This window comes from Vespa velutina, chromosome 23 (assembly GCF_912470025.1).
Source record: "Vespa velutina chromosome 23, iVesVel2.1, whole genome shotgun sequence".
NCBI classification, from domain to species: Eukaryota; Metazoa; Arthropoda; class Insecta; order Hymenoptera; family Vespidae; genus Vespa; species Vespa velutina.
Window position 1 is genome coordinate 906,074 of NC_062210.1, and position 19,025 is coordinate 925,098.

Here is a 19,025-nt window from a genome sequence, read left to right on the forward strand (position 1 = left end):
GTGGGATGATATGCTCGTTCGATGATCGATCGACGTTATCATTGATTGCCCAACGCTCGTCCACAATGCCTCCACGAATGTTCTTCCTCTTGTTAGGTCCCCTTCGAAATTCCTAGATATTCCCTAGATTTGCGACGTTAACTGACGACCATTTTTAGTTTCTTCTCGTGAGAGGAAAAAGAAGAAGAAGGGTAAGCTTTATTTGTTCCTTTTCTCTTTTATTCTTCTTTTTTTATTTTGTCTTTTTTTCTAGCAAAAGGAAGGAGAGATCTTTTATCCCAAGAGATTCTCGAACTTGAACGTACTTTTAAAATTCAACGCGTATCTCATCGGACTACGACGGCAAAAATCGAAGAGTAAGGCTTGCTAAGTTGAAAATATACAGGTAAGATAGGTAGATAGGTAGGTAGGTAGGTAGACAGGTAGGTAGGTAGGTAGGTATGTTAGGTTAGGTGTATACATATATATATATATATATGTAGTGATCGCGTTTAAAGGAGAGTAAAAGAAGGAAAGAAGAAAGAGAGAGAGAGAGAGAGAGAGAGAGAAAAAAAGAGGTGGAAATCTCGAGAAAGGAAAATCGAAATTGTAGGTTTTACGAAGGAAATGCTGGATCGGCCGGACGTGATCGAATTGTCAAAATAAGTGGTATAGGTAGTAGAACCCATGTGTGTCTCTTTTTCTCCTTCGAAGATAAATAGGATATTCCAGGATAAATGCTTACCTACGTGCCATCGAACGAAGGTCTAAAGATTCTCAGAGTCTATGTATGCTCCTACTTTTTCTATTTCTTCCTCCTCCTCTTTTTCCTCCTCTTCCTCATCTTTTTCTTCTCTTCTCTTCATCAATACTTTTATTTCGAGCGAACGACGAGACGAGCTAAAAGGAATTTACCTAAGGATCCCTAAGACTCGGACACTTTCCCTTTTTCTCTTCGACTCTTCGTATTCCTTGTTGTCCCTTCTTCTATGGACGCGCAAGGAGTTGCATTACTTAGGACGACGTTCCTTAAATGAAATGAACCGAATAATTGCACCAAGCGCAAATGTTCCCATCGTCGTCGGCAAAACTCCAACGCTTTTCCTTCCTATCCCATCCACTCTATCGTTGTTGCGAGAGTAAACCCTTTCATTCCTTTGCTCGGGTAAAAACCCTCGTGGTTAGTACTTTTCTTCTTTCATCTCTCTCTCTCTCTCTCTCTCTCTCTCTCTCTCTCTCTCTCTCTCTCTCTCTTTCTTTCTCTTTCTTTCTCACTTTTCCACTTTTTCTCTCTTTCATTCTCTTCCCCTCTCAATCGTTTTATATCCTTCTAAAGGAATAGAGAAAGTAGAGCTTCTAAAAATAATCCGAGTGTTTGCGTCCCTTTATCTCTTTCTCACGCGAGAAACCTCTTCATTTTAATTACGGTTCCTTATCAAAGGATACATATACAACCAACCCAGTTTTTCTTTTTCCTCTTTTCTTACTATCCACCATGATTCTCCTATTCGACAAGAATTAACGTCACTATCCTATGCAAAAAAGGAACGACTCGAATTCGTAATACATTTGGTCATATAGGAATAAAAAGTTAGGATCAAAAAAAAAATGAAAAGAAGATATTATGGAACAGTATGGAAGAAACGAAGTAAGTAAGTAAGTAAGTAAGTAAGTAAGTAAGTAAGTAAGGAAGGAAGGAAGGAAGGAAGGAAGGAAGGAAGGACATTAATCAAGTAACCACTCGAAAACTTTTCCGGCGCACGACCCCTCGAGATTTTTGAGGAGCCAAGACTTTGACAAAAAGGACAGGCAGACATTAATCAAATAGACATAACCGTAACGGCAAATCTTGAGAGCAAAAAAGCTAACTTCACTCGTTCATCATCTCGACCGGATATACGTGAACACACTAGATCGAAATTTTCTAGGAGCTGCTTCCTAACCTTGTCTTTACGATGTTGATCGAAATCGAACGATCTTCTCGGCAAAGGCGCGCGCGGGCGCACGTCTCATTATGCTCCCTTTTTCTTAACGTTATTCTATGATGGAATAGAACAGAAAAAAAAAGAAGTAAGATACGCCCCTGATCCATTCATCAGTCATCGTATCGACTCATCTATTTTTATGTCTATGTATATCTATCTAGTTTATGTATCTATGTATCTATATATATATATATATATGTATGTATGTATGTGTGTATAGTTTTATATATTTCTTAAGAAATTTTCAAAGATCTGGTATTTTTCGACCCACGATATCTTGTCTCTGAAATATTTTTCGTACGATGCGACTTCCTTTATAAAACGAATAAAAGAAATTTATTGTAAATACGTCATGACTTGGAAATTCCATTCACTGGCAACGAAGTTATGAATATGTATATACGTTTTTATTTCCTTATTCAAAGACTTTATCATTCTTTTTTTTTTTTAAATCAAACAAATAAGAGTTTCTAAATATTTTTTTTATTCTTTTTCTTTTTTTCTCACTTTCTTTCCAACTTAGAAATTTCATATATATCCATTGTCAATATATATATATATATACGAAATAATTTAACATACGAATATCTTTGAATACGATACTCGAGGATATATTTATAAAACTTTATTTTATATCTTTCCGACATCTTATCTCGAAATAAATATAACTCTGAAACTGTCTTTTTTGTTACATGAACAAGGTTGTGGTTCTAATAGAACAAAAAAAAAACAAAAAAAGAAAGAAAAACAAAGAAGAGAAGAATATATAAAAAAAAAAAGAAGCACTTAAACACAAAAAATCCTCCTATTTGTTTATAAAAATTTACATTGAATATTTGATAAACGGTTGTTAAAATAACGTCTATATAGAACGTGATCTCGATTCGATAGAACGAGAGAATGGAGCTTTTAGAGGAACTAATTGGTTTATCGGGGCAAACGCGTCGTAGCTACGATTTAGGTAGGGTAGCAAAATTTCTTTTCGATCCTTCAACGTCTTCGTCAACGTCGCGTCAACAATGCTCCATTAGATGGTCCCGAAGCGATGAGGACGATGACGTCGTCGATGTACTCGATCGATCGATCTCCCTAAAATTGTGTGCTCTTAGGGCTGTTTCACTATGACGGATAAATATGGATAATGTTGAAAGCGGAAGGGGGTTCGAGCCCTATCGAAGAGAAATAAAAAGGAAAAAAAAAGACGAGGAAAAAGAGAGAAGAAATAGAAGAAGGAGAGAGAAGGTAGAAAGAGAAGGAGGAAGAGGAGAAGGAGGAGGAGGAGGAGGAGGAAGAGGAGAAAGAAGAAGAAAAAAAGAAAAAAAGAATCGAGGGAGGCAAACAAGACTCGCTAGACTTAGCTCCCTTTTCTTTTTTCTTTTATTCTTTCTTTATGACAAGATGATCCATACATCTTTCACACGAAAAAGTTTGCTTAACAACTCTAAACTCTAACAGCTAAATTTACATTAATTGATTTACGTATATATATATATATATATATATATATGTATGTATGTATGTATATACGTATATACGACCAAGTAGCATATACGTTATAGAAACGTATAGAATAAGAATCTTACAGGAACGTAAATACGTAAGAGCATCTTCAACTTTTCCCAAGTATCTTCCAACCGTATGAAAGTTTCTATGAAATATCAAATAAATATACCTGGTATGAACCCGTTTATGGTACTCCATTCATGCACCATGTGACGCGAGAACTGGTGAAAGAAGAAGAAAAAAAAGAAAAACAAAAAAAATGTCGAAGTTACACTCTCGCATTGACTATTCTTTCATTTACTTCTTTTTCTGTTTCTTTTTTTCTTTTCTCTTCTTTTTTCCTTTTTTTCCCCCCTTTCTTTCGAATGGAAACAAATTTTACGTGCGTCAAGTTTTGAAACTTTTCTTTCTACGATTTTTTTTGAAAGATCTAAAACAATTTATGATATTCGAAGTATATTTTTATTTCAAGAACAAGACAGAAAGAGAAAGAGAGAGAAAGAGAGAAATAAAGAAGGGAAATTTTTCAATGTAGATTTTATTAAGAAATTTATAAAGAAGGAATTGGAGGGGTTAAGGGGACGAAGGTCTCTCGTAACGTCGTTCGATGCATCCTAGGATACGGTTTCACCGGCAAGGGACAAGAGGGTATCAAGAGACAAATGTTTCGGGGTTGGTTGCCTGCTTGCTGGCATCGTGATGTTAAATAATCGCGACGCTGGCACGTTTTCGCGTAACGAGGACGTTTATCAGAATCCTGCAACCGGGAACTGATTTACAAATAGGCCCCGGGAGGCGACTTCTCATCCTCCACCTCCTTCTCCTCTCTTGTCCTATCCATTCATACGACGATCTTCTATCTACGTTGGAGATTTACGAAAACAAATAAAAAAAAAAAGATATATATATATATATATATATAAGAGAAATAATAATAAGAAGAAGAAGAAGAAGAAGAAAAAGAATTCAAATAAAAAGAAAAGAAAAAAAGAAAGAAATAATAGAAAGAGAAAGAGACAGAATTGATAGAACGAATTAAAAAAAAAAAAAAAGATCAAAAAGTAAAATATGTATATGTGTATATGTGCGTGGGTGTATGTGTTTGTATGTGTATATTAAAATGAAATTATTTTATCAATACGAAGCTATTAACTATTTTTAAGAGATATTCACCTACTCGAGTATTTCCTCCATCATATGGGAAATCACTTGGACCGTAGAAAATCCACAAGGAGAAAAACATTAATTCGTAAGAATTTATATTCCGTTCGTACTTCTCAAGTAAGACGAATGGAAAAGTGGATGCGACTCTTACGAAGTCTGAGATTTAACCTAAGACATAGGTCTTCTCCTTTTTTTCTTTATTTCCATCTCCCTCTCTCTCTCTCTCTCTCTCTCTCTCTCTCTCTCTCTTTTGCCAGTTCTTTTTATATTCCTACGTTCTTTCTCGGCCCTTATACCTTTCTTTTCTCAAGGGAAATCATTTTCATTTAAGATCGGTCACGACACCGTCTTGCGACGAAGTCGAAGGCAAGCTCTTGTCTCGAATAAATTATTTCCTACTTTCCTTTGCCCCCTCTATATCAACGAAACACTCCTTTTCTCTTTCTTTCACTTTTTCTCTCTCTCTCTCTCTCTCTCTCTCTCTTTCTCTATCCGCGTGGACTCGCGAGCGTGTTTTGCAAACGGCTTTTCGGCGGAGAAAAATACACCGGGGAAAAAGGCTTTTCCATTTGGCACTTTGCTATCAAACCGGGCGATGTCCAAACGCGATGTCCCACCATTTCGAATAGTCCCTTTATTTGCTCTCGTTCTGCGCATCGTGTACACTCTCTCTCTCTCTCTTTCTTTCTATCTCTATGTATCTTTCTCTCTTTCTGTCACTCTTTCACACTGACTCTCTCCCTCTCCCTCTCTCCCTCTCTCTCTCTCTCTCTCTCTCTCTCTCTCTTACTCTTTTTTTTTTTTTTTTTTTTTTTCGTAGTCACAGTAATCCTACGCTACGTTGAAATCGACGAAAAAAATATCTACTACGTGTTTTGAATTTTCCTATGAAAATACTCTCTTCCTATAAACGAGAATTCGAAACGTTTCATAGTGATTTATGTTACGATTTGAACAAACGAAGATTAGCTTAACCAACGTTAAGAGGAAAGTGCCGTATCATTTTGTGCCGTATATTAAAAGCTCTCTACGATTAAAGGATATAATTGTAATAGGTAATAAAAATCGTCGATCAAACGAATACCGAATTAGAGTGATTCGAACGTAGGGGTGCTTATTAAAACCATTAAAAAAAAAAAAGAAAGAAAAAAAGAACAAAAACGAACAATCGCGTCGGCTCGTTCGATAGTCGCTATAAACGAATGTATTATTTTCATTGGTTATGAAAAAAGGAAAAAAAAGGAGAGAGAGAGAGAGAGAGAGAGAGAGAGAGAGAGAGAAAGGAAAACGTAAAAAAAAATAAAACGAAAAACGAAGTAAAAAAAAGACGTTGAAAACGTTAATTCTACGAATAATTGCCATTGCAGTCCCATTCATTTTTATTTTCCATTCATATCGTAAGGATGAAACTTTTGCGGTTTATTTTTTTCGGAATAACAAAAGAGAAGAAAGAGGGAGAGAGAGAGAGAGAGAGAGAGAGAGAGAGAGAGAGAGAATAAGAGAAAAAGAAAAAAAGGAAAAAGAAGTATTGTTCGTTAGAATATAGTGACACATTTTCGATGAAAAGTCTTTTATCCGTTCGGTTAACGTACATACATACGTACGTACGTTCGACGAGTTATAGATAATCCAAAAACGTATAGCAAAATCGAGAACAACGTACTTCAGGTTTTGAAACCAATTGGGAACAATCGCATAGGATCCTTTCGTTATGCATATAACGAAATCATGTTGCATGAGAGAAAGAATAGATGGAAGAATAGTCTCGTTGTTATAACCGCAACGAAATCCTTTCGCAAAGAATCGAAAAAAAAAACAAAAAAGAAAAAAAAAAAGAAATGAATTTCAACGACGTTAAAACGTTAAAAGGACGAGTTCAGATCGTGAACTACAGTTTGAAAAATAGTTGTCTATGCTATTATTCGATCGTAGATAGTTCATACACAAGCTTTGCGAATATAAAACGTAAAACAAAGCTTTACGAGTTCAACACTGACCGTGATAAACGAGATATATTCGTCGATACGAATCATTCCATTTTTGTGAATGAATTTTTAGCTTTTTTTCTTCTTTCTTTTTTCTTTCTTTTTTTTTCTCTTTTTTTTTTTTTTTTTTTTTTTTTTTTTTTTTTTTTTTTATTTGAATTGAATCGTTCAAATCTCATAACAATTTCTACGAGTTTTTCTCTTTAAACAAAAACTAAAAATACAATCTATATATATATATATATATATGTGATTATTTATATTATATATTATATATGTGTATGTGTATATGTATATTTATTAAATGAAATTCACGAATTCTGACGATTAAAAGAAGATCTACATTGTTTTTCCCGATAAGATGAGATCTACGTAAAGATCATTATTAATTCTTTGTTCTCCTTCATTTCAAATTTGATTGGAAAAATCGCCTCGGATGATCTTTCGTTTGTAAATTGTAGAAAATCTACAAAAAGAACGAAAAGATTTTCACCCTATACCGAAGATTAAAATTTTCAAATAGTTTTCATTTCTTCCTCGTATAAGAAACTTTCATTGATATAATTTTTCTTATTGGCTTAACGTATATACATCAATATAATTGTTTAATAAATTGTACATATATATATATATATATATATATATATATATATATGTATATATTAGAATATCTAACAACGATTATCGTAATAATATTTTTTAAATATGATTTATCTTGTTATCACGTTGGAAAATAATCAACGCTAATGTCCAAAGATAATCCAAAATGATTAAACCGCACGACGAAAGGTCATAAGTTTTTATCTTTTTTTTTTTTCGAGATCTTCAAATCGTTTTACGATTACGCAAAGTTCGAACATAATTTTCATGGAGAACAGAGAAATATCCACTACACGGTAAGTGGATTGAACGCATTGCCGATGAAATAATCGATCGTTTTTCGAATGCCGTACCATTGTTGCGCCGGGAGGCTGATTACCAGCTTCCCGGTTAGCGAATCCGAACAATTTTTGAGATTGTAATGAGATTGAATGCCTCTGCACGTCTGTGCCGTGCGGTCGTGCGGAAGAGCATAAAATACAGCTTAATTGTATGCAATTAAACCCGGCTTGCATGTGCAGATAACGCAGGGAACGTGCAAAAACGATTTCGCGTATCGACGATTTCGAATTTCGTTTTATTTCGACGGTACGGTACGGACGAACAAATATTACGTCGAAACAAAGATTATTAGCGATCGTTACTAAACGCATATATTCGCCCATCTATTTATAAATCTCGAACTATCTGAAACATTAATACGTAATAGAGGTCGATTAAAAAAAAAAAGGATTCGTTTGCCCTTTTTTATTTTTATTTTTTTTTTTTTTTTGATTTTGATAAGATTTTTTCAAAATGATTTTTTGGAAGTTCGAAATGGTCTTTATAAAGGAAAACATTGTTTCGTTCGTGTACATTAATTTAAATAACACTCGGTGTAAAATTAATTAAACGAATAGTTTAACAGCTGTGTACTCGTGTATTTTGATTAGAGGAAAAAAAGAAAACGAAAAGATAATTTATGATTCGTGAAGCTTTTTTTTAAATATCTCCTAAATATTTTCGTTCTATTATATAATAGTTAGTTCTCAATTTTTTTCTTTTTTTTCTTTTTTTTCTTTTTTTTCTTTTTTTTTTCCCCTTTTTTTTCTTCCTTCAAATAACATCGAGTTTTTATCTCGCATTATCTCATATTTAATTTAAGATAAATTTAATGGATCGAGGTTAATATAAACGACCGAAAATATTCCCGGTTAACAAGTTAATCTCTTTGATTTCGATTTATTATTTATAGAACTAATTCTTTTTGTTTTTTTTTTAATTAAATTTTTGTTCTAATATATATATACACTCGGTATATAACTTACGCGATCTTACTTAAGTTACAAAATATGATCGACTTACTAAAACAATTTGATTTGTTATTTAATTTCATTATAAAAAAAAAAAATAATAAAAATGTCATGGAATCTTAATTAATCCTTCCTTAGAGCAGCCCTGATTAATATTTTCTCAATCTCAAAATAATGGGTTTCATAGGATGATTAAAGAAAAAAAAGACAAGAGAAAAAGAAAAAGAAAAAAAAGAAAACGAAAAAAAACAAGTGTCCTAAAATCTTTCAAATTTTCGGACGAGATTTACTGTTCCATGAGTGTACAAATGAAGAAAAAAGAAAAACAAAAAAGGAAAAAGAGAAAAAAAAGAAATTTGATACATTGTTCCTCGCACATTCAACAATCTCGAATGGATGAAATTGCACAGTTTTACGCCCAAAAAATTTTTGAAATGGACTTTTGTCTGGCTTTTTCACTGCAAATATCCAACGCTATGCGAAACACTTGAAATCTACCACACTAATTTTTCAAAAATGAAAATATAAGAATCAAATTGTCTATTAGGTATAAAGAATATTTTTTATTAAACGAATTTTTTTATTAAACGATTAAAATGATATTAAAATCATTATAATAATACTATTTCCACGTAGCGTCAATTTTTCTTAACATTTTAACGTTTCCCTCTTATTCGTCGTTCTTTCTTCTTTTTCTTTTTCTTTTTCTTCTTCACAAAAATTCGTAAGAAGAGATTCTTCTCTCTCTCTCTCTCTCTCTCTCTCTCTTTCTCTATCTATCTATCACTCTTTCTTTTTCGTTCTCTAAGAAAACTCTGACACATTCGACAGACAGTGACATTTTATCCTAAGCCGTCTTTGTTCTCATCTACTTTTCCTTTCTAGCAACCCATCTTATATAGATCTTTAATCATCCAGCATACGTAAAAAGCAACGACGAGAAAAATCTTTTAGAAGAATGATCCTTCTAAAAGAACGAGTTTGACATAGACTTACATAGTACTCTCGAACGCCAGATCTTAAATATCATCGATCTTGGATGAAGTGAATCATAAAAAATTGATCAAGTATTGACCAACTATTTTATATCAATCAATAATTAAACTCATTTTTCATTATAATTTCTTTCTTTGATTTACTCTATAAATATCTTATAAATCGAAGAGAGAGAGAGAGAGAGAGAGAGAGAAAGAACATTTGAAAAAAAAAACGTATGAGCTCGTCGTCCTATTCATTAAGATGAACTGAAAGGGAAGTCAAAGAAAGACAAACTATTCGGCCATGACGACTCGAAAGTTTAGCGTAGCAGGCAGCAGCAGCAGCAGTAGTAGAGTTCTGGAACGAAACTAATCGAAGAGGACGACGAGGAAGCCTCTCTCATCCGGTGAACACCGCCTCTCTCTATTGACTTAGCAAAGTTTGGAGTGCCGTACGGATAAGACGCGTGGCGGAGTCAGCAGGCAAACCGCGAAAGCTTCAGCGAGCTTCCGTTTCTCTTAAGCGCCGCTACTGCCGCCATTGCCGCCGCCATTGCCATCGCCATTGCTACCGCCATTGCAGCCACTGCCGGCGGCTCGTGTATATCCCGAAAGTTCTATCATAGAAGAGTTACCTAGCTAGCTAGCTAGTGGCTCTGTCTAAACGATGAACGAGTCTCTTCAGAAAATCTCTATTGACTAATAATTTCATAATGGTTCCTATTCTAACGACGTGAGATAACAGGGCCTTGATAAATCAATCAAATTAGATTGATACAATTTAACGATTTTCAACTTTCGACAAATTTCTCTTCAAATTGATTATTTAATAAATCTACTACTACTACTACTACTACTACTACTACTACTACTACTGCTACTACTACTACTACTACTATTACTACTACTACTACTACTACTATTAATAATAATAATAATAATAATAAAGTGAATGCAGTGTTAAGAGGAAATTGCAAACCGATGTGATTCCTCGAGATGACTATGCATCATTCTCTATAACCAGTTCCTATAATAAACCGATAACGATGATAGACGGTCCGTTAAACCGTTTCGTAATAAAAGGGCAACGTCGAGTATATAGGGATATAGGGATGGTAGATGAGACAACTATGTCGATAGCTAACAGTACGCTGGAATTATACGAAGAGGAACTGGAAGTCCTTGCGTCTAGACAAGGTTTATGTTTCGATTTGCTAATAAACTGGACAATATGTAGGATACATGCAAACATAATTTTCGTTAGCTAGTTAATCAAATAATAATGAATATAGAGAGACCAATAGATAAATAGGAAGATAGAAATATATATATATATACACATACATATATAGATAGATAAGTAAATAGAGAATTATATAATGATGAATAAGGATAGATCTGACAAGCCGAATAGAAATGTTGCTTTACATTACGACGACTAAGACGACTATGACGACGACGTATTTAGCTTTGCCTTTCAACGTTTCCATAGATAGGAACTACGATCTCTCAAAGAAGAGAGTAACCGCAGGTTAAGCGTACTCGATAGAGAGAAGTCATACGGTGTCGTTAACGATGCTATTTCGCTACCGTTTACGCAACTTATGCGTTTGAGTATGACTATATACGAAACAAGTGTCCGCGCGATGAGTCGTTTGCGGCGATAATGATGGTTACGGTGTGTGCTAACGATGTCCTTCGTTACGTTCGTCGATGGGACGTTATCGAATACAAGAGAGAGAGAGAGAGAGAGAGAGAGAGAGAAAGCTACCTCTCTTTTCCCTGTGCTGATTGCATATATTTCGCATATATCAAAGATTGCCTTAACATGGTACACGGCTTTTACCATAAAATTTCTAAAGAATGTAAAGGAGAATAATAACATTTCTGAATCAACATTAAATAATTAAATGATCGAGAAATATAATTTATTTTTAATAGTTCTGTAATTTTTAATGAAAAAAAAAAAAGGAAAAAGAAAAAAATAAATATTGTGGAATGATAGTAATACACAAATGATAGATACTCGTTTAAATGTATTCGAATTAAAAAAAAAGTATTAACATCTAACATAACAGATATATGCATTGATAATTATGTTTCTTACGTTATGTATTTAACGTTATCAATATTCTTTTTCTTTCTCTTTATTTTTCTTGTTTCCCCTCCCCCCCTTTTTTTTTCTTTTTTCCTTTTTTCTTCCACTAAATATAACTTTCCCATATATAATCCTACATTTATTTTCACGTTCGTGAGCGATTTTTATATCAGGATGAATCGTATATGCAAACAAAATACTACAAAGAGAGAGAAAGAGAGAGAGAGAGAGATAAAGAGAGAAAGAATGTTGAGTACATCATCGATCACGATGGCACAAAGCCGGATTAAACGGTAACAGATTTAACGCAACGTTGGTGTTAAAGTGTGCATTGTTGTTACTATCCATGGATCAGGAACGGTGAAACCGGCTTTTTTAATTTATTATTGTTGAAAAAAGTTGATAACACAAAACACGAGGTATTCACTCGCGGTAAAAGGGAGTAGGAGCTTTCTTTCTCTTTCTCTCTTTCTCTCTCTCTTTATCTGTCTGTCTATATCTCTCTTTTTCGTATTTTGTAATATCCTTTGGTACTTTCAATACTCACGTATTGTGTACACGTTATTATTAGTCCAGTACGTTTGCATTTGAAACATAATACCTTTTAAATGGCGAACATGCGATTCATCAAGCCTTTCGATTTCTCTCTCTCTTTCTCTCTCTCACATTTCAAAAGAACAATGTTTCCTTCTTTCAGAGTTGATATTACAAATCTCTAATTGCAAACGAGTTTTTGTTTAGTCTACTTATGACCGAAATAAAATAAAAGCAAAAAGAATATATAATCATCTCTATCTCTCTCTCTCTCTCTCTCTCTCTCTTTCTCTCTATCTATCTATCAATCTATCTATCTCTTTTTTTGTATCTCTTTTCATATATATATATATATATATATTTTTTTTTTTATCGTTACTGTTTACACAGGTGGATACCTATAGATCGAAATGATTTTCAAAATTTATTTATGCACAATATACCATTGTACAGATCCAGAGTCTCATAATATCTATGAAATCCATTCCAATCGAGAGTTTACCCTTCACCCTTCACCATCATCCCTCCCGTTCCCATTCGCCACCCACTTGTTTCCGGTCGCGGAATCGCTGTCACGATTGTTAGCGCGTATCCGCATTCGCGATTTTCAAATTGCACATGCGGTTATTTATGCACAGAGATTTCAATAGATCTCGACGAGATATAACCTGTGTAACTACGTCGCATGCTATGCGCGGCATCGATCTCCGGACTTCGGACGAATATCGTAGAGTGCGCAGTACGGACGCAGTAAAGCGTCCACACACCTACCCCATTCATCTGTAGAATTTTGTTCGGACGTTTATCCGAACGTACGAAACGTTATTCGTTCAACCACCACCAACAGATAGATCGGTCATTCGAGCGTTCTATAACGATCGGATAAGATTCAATTTTGTCGAGTACCGATTTGCAGAAACTCGTTTGCCGTATGACGGAGGAGAAAAAAACAGAAAAGAAAAGAAAAGCAAAGAAAAGCAAAGAGAAGAAAAAGGAAAACAAATCAATAAACACAAATTGATCCATCAGCATTGATCGACAAACGATCCATAAAAAATGTATTTACACGTTTACAAAAGAAAGTAATCGTTTAGAGGCGATAATATATTTTTTAACATTTGCGTCTATATGTGTGCGCGTGTGTGTATGTGTGTATACGAACAGGCAGATAATGAAAGAAAATTCACGATATTTGCTCCATATCGGGAAGATCTTTTTTCTTTCTTTTTCTATTTTTCTTTTTCTTTTTTCTTTTTTTTTTGTTTCCTTGTCTTTTCCTTCTCTTCTTTCCGTCGTTTTAACCCTTCCCATTTACATAGACTGCTTTACCTAACGCATTTATTTTCCAAATAAACAAATACTCGTCCGCTCGTATCCAATTCACCCCCAACGGGCTTATTCGACGTGTAAACGTATAACCCATTGGCGTACATGCTCCAATATGTCTACTACGTACATACATCCATATATATATATATATATATATATATATATATATATATATATATGTATATGTATATGGATACTCGTACACAGTCACGTTAAACAGATACATACATACATACATACATACATACATGCATGCATATATATATATATAGTGTATATAGAACTACGAGGGACCGGCGAATGGAGCGAATCGAATCCTTTTCCACAGTCTCGAATATCCCAGAGGATGTTGCGAAGTGGGTGAGGGGGAACTGACAGAGCCGGGGGTTGTGAGATAGAGAGGATGAGGGGAGATGGAGGGTTCCGTCCAAACAGCTTACGGGATGATCCGGTAATCCCATTACAGAGAGGTCATAAAACCGTGGAACCGCGAGGCTCGTACTAAAAAAGAGGTGTCACTAAACGGGAGGAAAATTAATAATATCCCACAGTCCTGTCGACATTGAATTGGCTCGACGTTCGAGGCGTGGACCGATGCCAAGATTCCCGATCTCGTTCGTAAATCGAGAAAGAGAGAGAAAGAGAGAAGGGAAGAGAGAGAGAGAGGATGAGAATAACGCGAAAAAGCGGAAACGAGTTGAAAGCTCTAACGGCATCGCTATCGTCACCTACTCCAACGAGTTCTCTCTCTCTCTCTCTCTCTCTCTCTCACTCTCTCTTTTTCTCTCTCTCCCTCTCTCTCTCTCTCTCTCTCTCTCTCTCTCTCTCTCTCTCTCTCATTCACGCTATCGAATATCCATGAATCATAAAAGAGTAATTTTCACGAATATCTGTCGTCGGCGAAGGGTTTCACCTAAATCTATGATTGGACGAATATTTTGACGGGTTACGTATGTCGAAAAGATAATAATAAATCTAAGGATTCGAATTCGAAGAAGATCGTTGGATCCTTAAAGATCGAAAGTCGAACGAAAGAAATGAGAAGGAGAACGAAGAGGGATAGATAGCGAGCAAGAGAGAGAGAGAGAAAGAGAGGAAGAAAGATAGAGATAAAGAAAGAGATAAATTATTAGAAACGGAAATCTAGTCGTGGACACCAAGAAAACGATTTCATTAAGACGGATCCTCTCTTGGAGGATCGAGGATCGGAGGTGGCAGGTAAATGCCGAGAGCTCTCCGACGGCTGATAAATGGGACATAAACGTTTCTTCCCTGTCGAGCTGGTAGTTTCGTCCCGGTAAGCGTTCTGACGTATAATTCAAGGAAAGCATTCGTCTTGCCAGCCGTCGCCCCTTCATTCCTCGATCCTCGCTAAAGGAGAAAGAGGGGACAGATAAAGAGAGAGAAAGAGAGAAAGAGGAGAAAGAGAGAGAGAGAGAGAGAGAGAGCGCACGCGGACCGTGAAAGTTTTTCATTACGAATGTAAGATAAATATCCTTATTTTCAACGACGTTTTAGATTTCCCAGGGACTTGGCGGACGAGCGAGCCTCTTATTGCGTCTTTGCAATTTACCTTTCCTCGCAAATACGACGACTCTGAACTCATCTGCAGAAAAGCACAAGGAAAACAGGATAAATGAGAGTACAGAGAGAGAGAGAGAGAGAGAGAGAGAATCGCTAATAGTCACGCTCGAGTCTTGTTTCACCTGTATGACAATTTTTCACAAACGATTCCGAACGAAATAATACCGAACTTGTTCTAACCAATATTGTACGTATACATATTATAACACTCGTATGTTAACATCAGTGTCAATTCCGATCTTGATCATGTTAAAAAAGAAAATGCCGATACTCGTTCATTGAGAATAATCAAAATTTTTTATATCTATAACATTGCCAAATAATTTTATAATAAAAGCAATTCTAATTCTATACTCTATCATGATAATAACATTTCCATTATTTTCCATTACGGAGAACCGTGCATCGCAGAAGCTTACGGAGAGGTCGAAAATCGCTTGTTGAAACTATAAGGCAACTCCAGCGTTTCGCGGCTTTGCAACTACTAAGTTGAAGCGGAAGAAGAGAAGGAAGGGTTCTACTATCGGTAGAGAGAAGGATAGGATGAAGAAATGAGACAGACAGAGAGAGAGAGAGAGAATGAGAGAGTATGTAATAGTGTAAGTATGTATATGTCTATGAGAGAGAGATAGATAGAGAGAGAGAGAGAGAGAGAGAGAGAGAGTAAGAGAGAATGAAGACAAGATAACGCGGCACGGTTTAAACCGTATTACCTAAGCCGATCGCTGAGCGGAATACACGGTGGCCACCTGCACCCTGAAACCCTCTTTCGTTTTGTATGTGTATGCTGCATTAAGTTGCATCGCATGCTAGCTGCATATAAAATTGACTAACAAGAGCCTCGGGTTAGCACCTCGATGTGTCGCCTAGCAAGCGCGATTAAGAGAGAAACCATCGAAGCTCTCTCTTCCTCTCATGCAACCTGGCACCTCCCACCCGACATCTCCCTCTGGCTTCCAAGCTCTCTCTTCTTCTTCCTCTCACTACCACCATCACCCATCAACACCATTTTCGATCCACCCACCCGTATATTCCGACGTTACTCTCGAAATCTTGAGTTAAACGTGACTCGCCTTCGTCGACACCACCGACAGCCTATTTATACCCTCGGCCTCCTCCTTTCTCTCCCGCCCTCCTTCCGCCCCTCATTCCAACGAAATTTCTCCTTCGACTTTGCTACAGTCTACCACGATTATATTCCCGTTATCTAAACGCTAATTTTCGAGCGACAAGCTCCTTCATAGAATTTACACGCTTTGCTTGGCTAGAACGAAGATACGAATAGCTTAGCTCGTCGTACAATCTTAACCTCCCAACGAGACAAGATTTTAGAATAATTCGATCAAAAACAAAATTTATTACGAGCGTTTCGATGTTAAATGAACTTTCTTTCTTTCTCTCTCTCTCTCTCTCTCTCTCTCCCTCTCTTTTTGCTCGTAATTTAATTCAATTATATTTTTTGAATTTAAGAGAAATGTTATGTCTTCTTTATTTATTCATTTTTTTCTTTTTCTTCTTATTTTATTTTCTTTTTTTTTCTTTCTTTTTCTTTTCCCCCTTTTGAACGAACAAATTAAATTATTCGACATTTACGATCAATTCCTCGATCAAATGTAAATCGATTCGAACTTTTTAATCGTTTTAACGTTTCTTTCTTCTCGTGAAATTTATATCAAATAATCCTATTTTTATCATTTCTCTTTGTCTATTTCTTTACACAAGAAAATATTTTTATCCATTGCTACTTTCGTTTTCATTAATATCGTAATATCATTACACAGATCTATATGTGACACATAAATTTTATAATACGCAATATGGTTGATTAATAAATAAAAGTTTCATTGACAAAGAAGTGATTAAAAAGAGCAAGAAAAAAAAACAGAACTGTATTTACTTAATCATCAAATCAATATTATAATCGTTTTATCTCTACCAATTAAAGTTATCTCTAAACAGAAGAATATGTCGCTTGAATTTTTTCACGCGTATAATTATTATTATCCCATATCATTGTCTTGATGTATTTCTTATCACACGATTTCTTTTTATCAGATCTGTCTATTGTTGCGATCTTGATAAAAAGAAAAAAGAGAGAGAGAGAGAGAGAGAGAGAGAGAAGAAAAGAAGAAAAAGAAGACAAAGTTATTATTAGATTCGTAATAAACGGATGATCTAACCTATGTTATATCGTCGTCTTCATAAAAATCTAATCCATAAAAGTCTATTTACGGAGTACCGTAAAATTTGATTTTCTCCGTGTATACTTCCTTTGTAACAACCGATCGATATCTCGTTTCACTATTCGCCGCGGAAGGAAAGCTTCACGTAAATTCACCGTTGCTTTCATCTCCCACCCCCACCCACTTTGCCGCAAAATCCCCGCTCTCGCTCCCCGCCAACGATGGCTTGGGTCGCGTCGTTTCGCACGCCGTGACATACACGAGCTCGCTTGCATGCCTGAACGACCGTGGACTACCTCAAATCTGACAGCGCATTTACGCGTGACACCGTTGGTTAAAGTGGCCATGTTTGCATTAACAATTTTACTCTTAACGAACCTATCGCGTTACCTTCAATCCAAATTTTGCAACCCAAATTCGCCAGCTTCCATAATTCATTCATTGGATCTTCTTCATCCTCCATTATTTTCTTATTTCTAAAAATCTAAAAAATTAAATAATATTATTTCTATCTATTTCTAATTTCATATTCTATTTCCATTCTTAATAATCCATTCTTAATTCATATTTACAAATCGTATATTGTTAATATATCATTTTATTTTTATACATTGTAAGATAATTAATATTTTGATAATTAATATTTTGATTAAAGTTTTAATTAGACTATTTATATGAAACCATCAAAAATAATAAAAATCTTTTAGACTATTAGATTTCAATTTACTTTAAGGAACAATTAATTTATTTTTAGAGAATTTGACAATTTTTCAAATTTTTATATAAAAAGATATGAACAATTACCTATATCTTTTAAATCTAATAAATAACTTATGTTAATTTTTCTAATTGTTTTATATACACAGATAACACAAATAATGCAATGTTTCACACCTGTATTCGTCCAACAATGATATATTTTCTGGATGGGTTTTGTTGGATGTTATTTTATTCATTGAGGATATTCATCGATCTTTCTATTTACGATGTTCACTCCGATTAGAGAAATCGTCGAAGGAGAAAGCCACAAATCCCAGTATAGTCGAGCACTCCCATGGAAATTCTTAGACGTTAGCACGAGGAAGAAGGAGGTCAGCAGGTGGGATAGTGTTGGGATTGAGGTAGAATGGAATGGAGTGGGGGGATAGGATGGTTGAGAGTTAGGAGAACGGGGTAAAGAGGGATACCGCGACAAAACCACCGAATGCAACGGTAAAGGAGGGAAGGGGGAATGAAAGGAAGGAAGGTTGAAGGCCGAAATGGATATGGAGGGGGGGGTGGTTGAAGGGGTAGAAGAGAAGCTTCGGTCGGCTGCAATAACGTAACGTATCGCGCTAATCCAATTTGCAAGGGCACTACCATTCTGCCCGACAATTTTAGAGAGAGAGAGAGAGAGAGAGAGAGAGAGAGAGAGAGAGAGAGAGAGAATATAGAGGAGATGAGTAAAGCGAAATTGGGGTAAACGGAGGTTTTGAAATGTCGCCTATATACGAGAGACCAAGAATAATAAATAATCGTGAAATTTTGAATAGTACTTTTTGAATAGTTCAATATAACAACGTATAAAGTCCCGGTGAATTCAGTATGCCCGATCTCGACGTCAATATTTGATGCCCGATGGGCCGATTATGATAATTTATGAAAAGTATTGACGTAGGCGTCCGACGGAAATTGTTTACCCTATGCGATTGCCGGTCTCGGAAATAGTCGAACCGTGATATCGTCATTCCCTCGCTTCTTCCCAACCTTCCCTTCCTCCGAATCACTCAATCCTTCAATCCACACCCCTCCTCCGCCTCCCCAACCAAGCCC

At 35.5% G+C, this 19,025-nt stretch overlaps 1 protein-coding gene across 3 annotated transcripts; it reads right to left on the bottom strand.

Annotated features, from left to right (window-relative positions):
* Nucleotides 1–3,987: 3,987 nt before the first annotated feature.
* Nucleotides 3,988–18,539, bottom strand: LOC124956745. 3 transcript variants are annotated; one of them, XM_047512941.1, is made up of 3 exons: nucleotides 18,108–18,539; nucleotides 17,604–17,689; nucleotides 3,988–4,327 (listed from the first exon to the last, which is right to left on the bottom strand). In XM_047512941.1, exons 1-3 carry the CDS (start codon nucleotides 18,167–18,169, stop codon nucleotides 4,170–4,172), a joined length of 306 nt encoding a protein of 101 aa, XP_047368897.1. In that variant the 5' UTR covers nucleotides 18,170–18,539; the 3' UTR covers nucleotides 3,988–4,169. The 3 variants fall into 3 exon arrangements, 1 of the variants encoding a protein (XP_047368897.1); XR_007103362.1 differs by lacking the exons at nucleotides 17,604–17,689; nucleotides 18,108–18,539 and adding an exon at nucleotides 16,055–16,416; XR_007103361.1 differs by lacking the exons at nucleotides 17,604–17,689; nucleotides 18,108–18,539 and adding an exon at nucleotides 15,744–16,416.
* Between the last annotated feature and the right edge of the window lie 486 nt (nucleotides 18,540–19,025).

Coding starts and splice junctions, on each gene's coding strand:
- LOC124956745 (XM_047512941.1), bottom strand. CDS start 18,169: ATGAATAAAATAACATCCAACAAAACCCATCCAGAAAATATATCATTG. Junction 17,690..18,107: donor TCATTGTTGGACGAATACAG/GTGTGAAACATT, acceptor TTAGATTTTTAG/AAATAAGAAAATAATGGAGG. Junction 4,328..17,603: donor TTGCAAAATTTGGATTGAAG/GTAACGCGATAG, acceptor TCTCCAACGTAG/ATAGAAGATCGTCGTATGAA.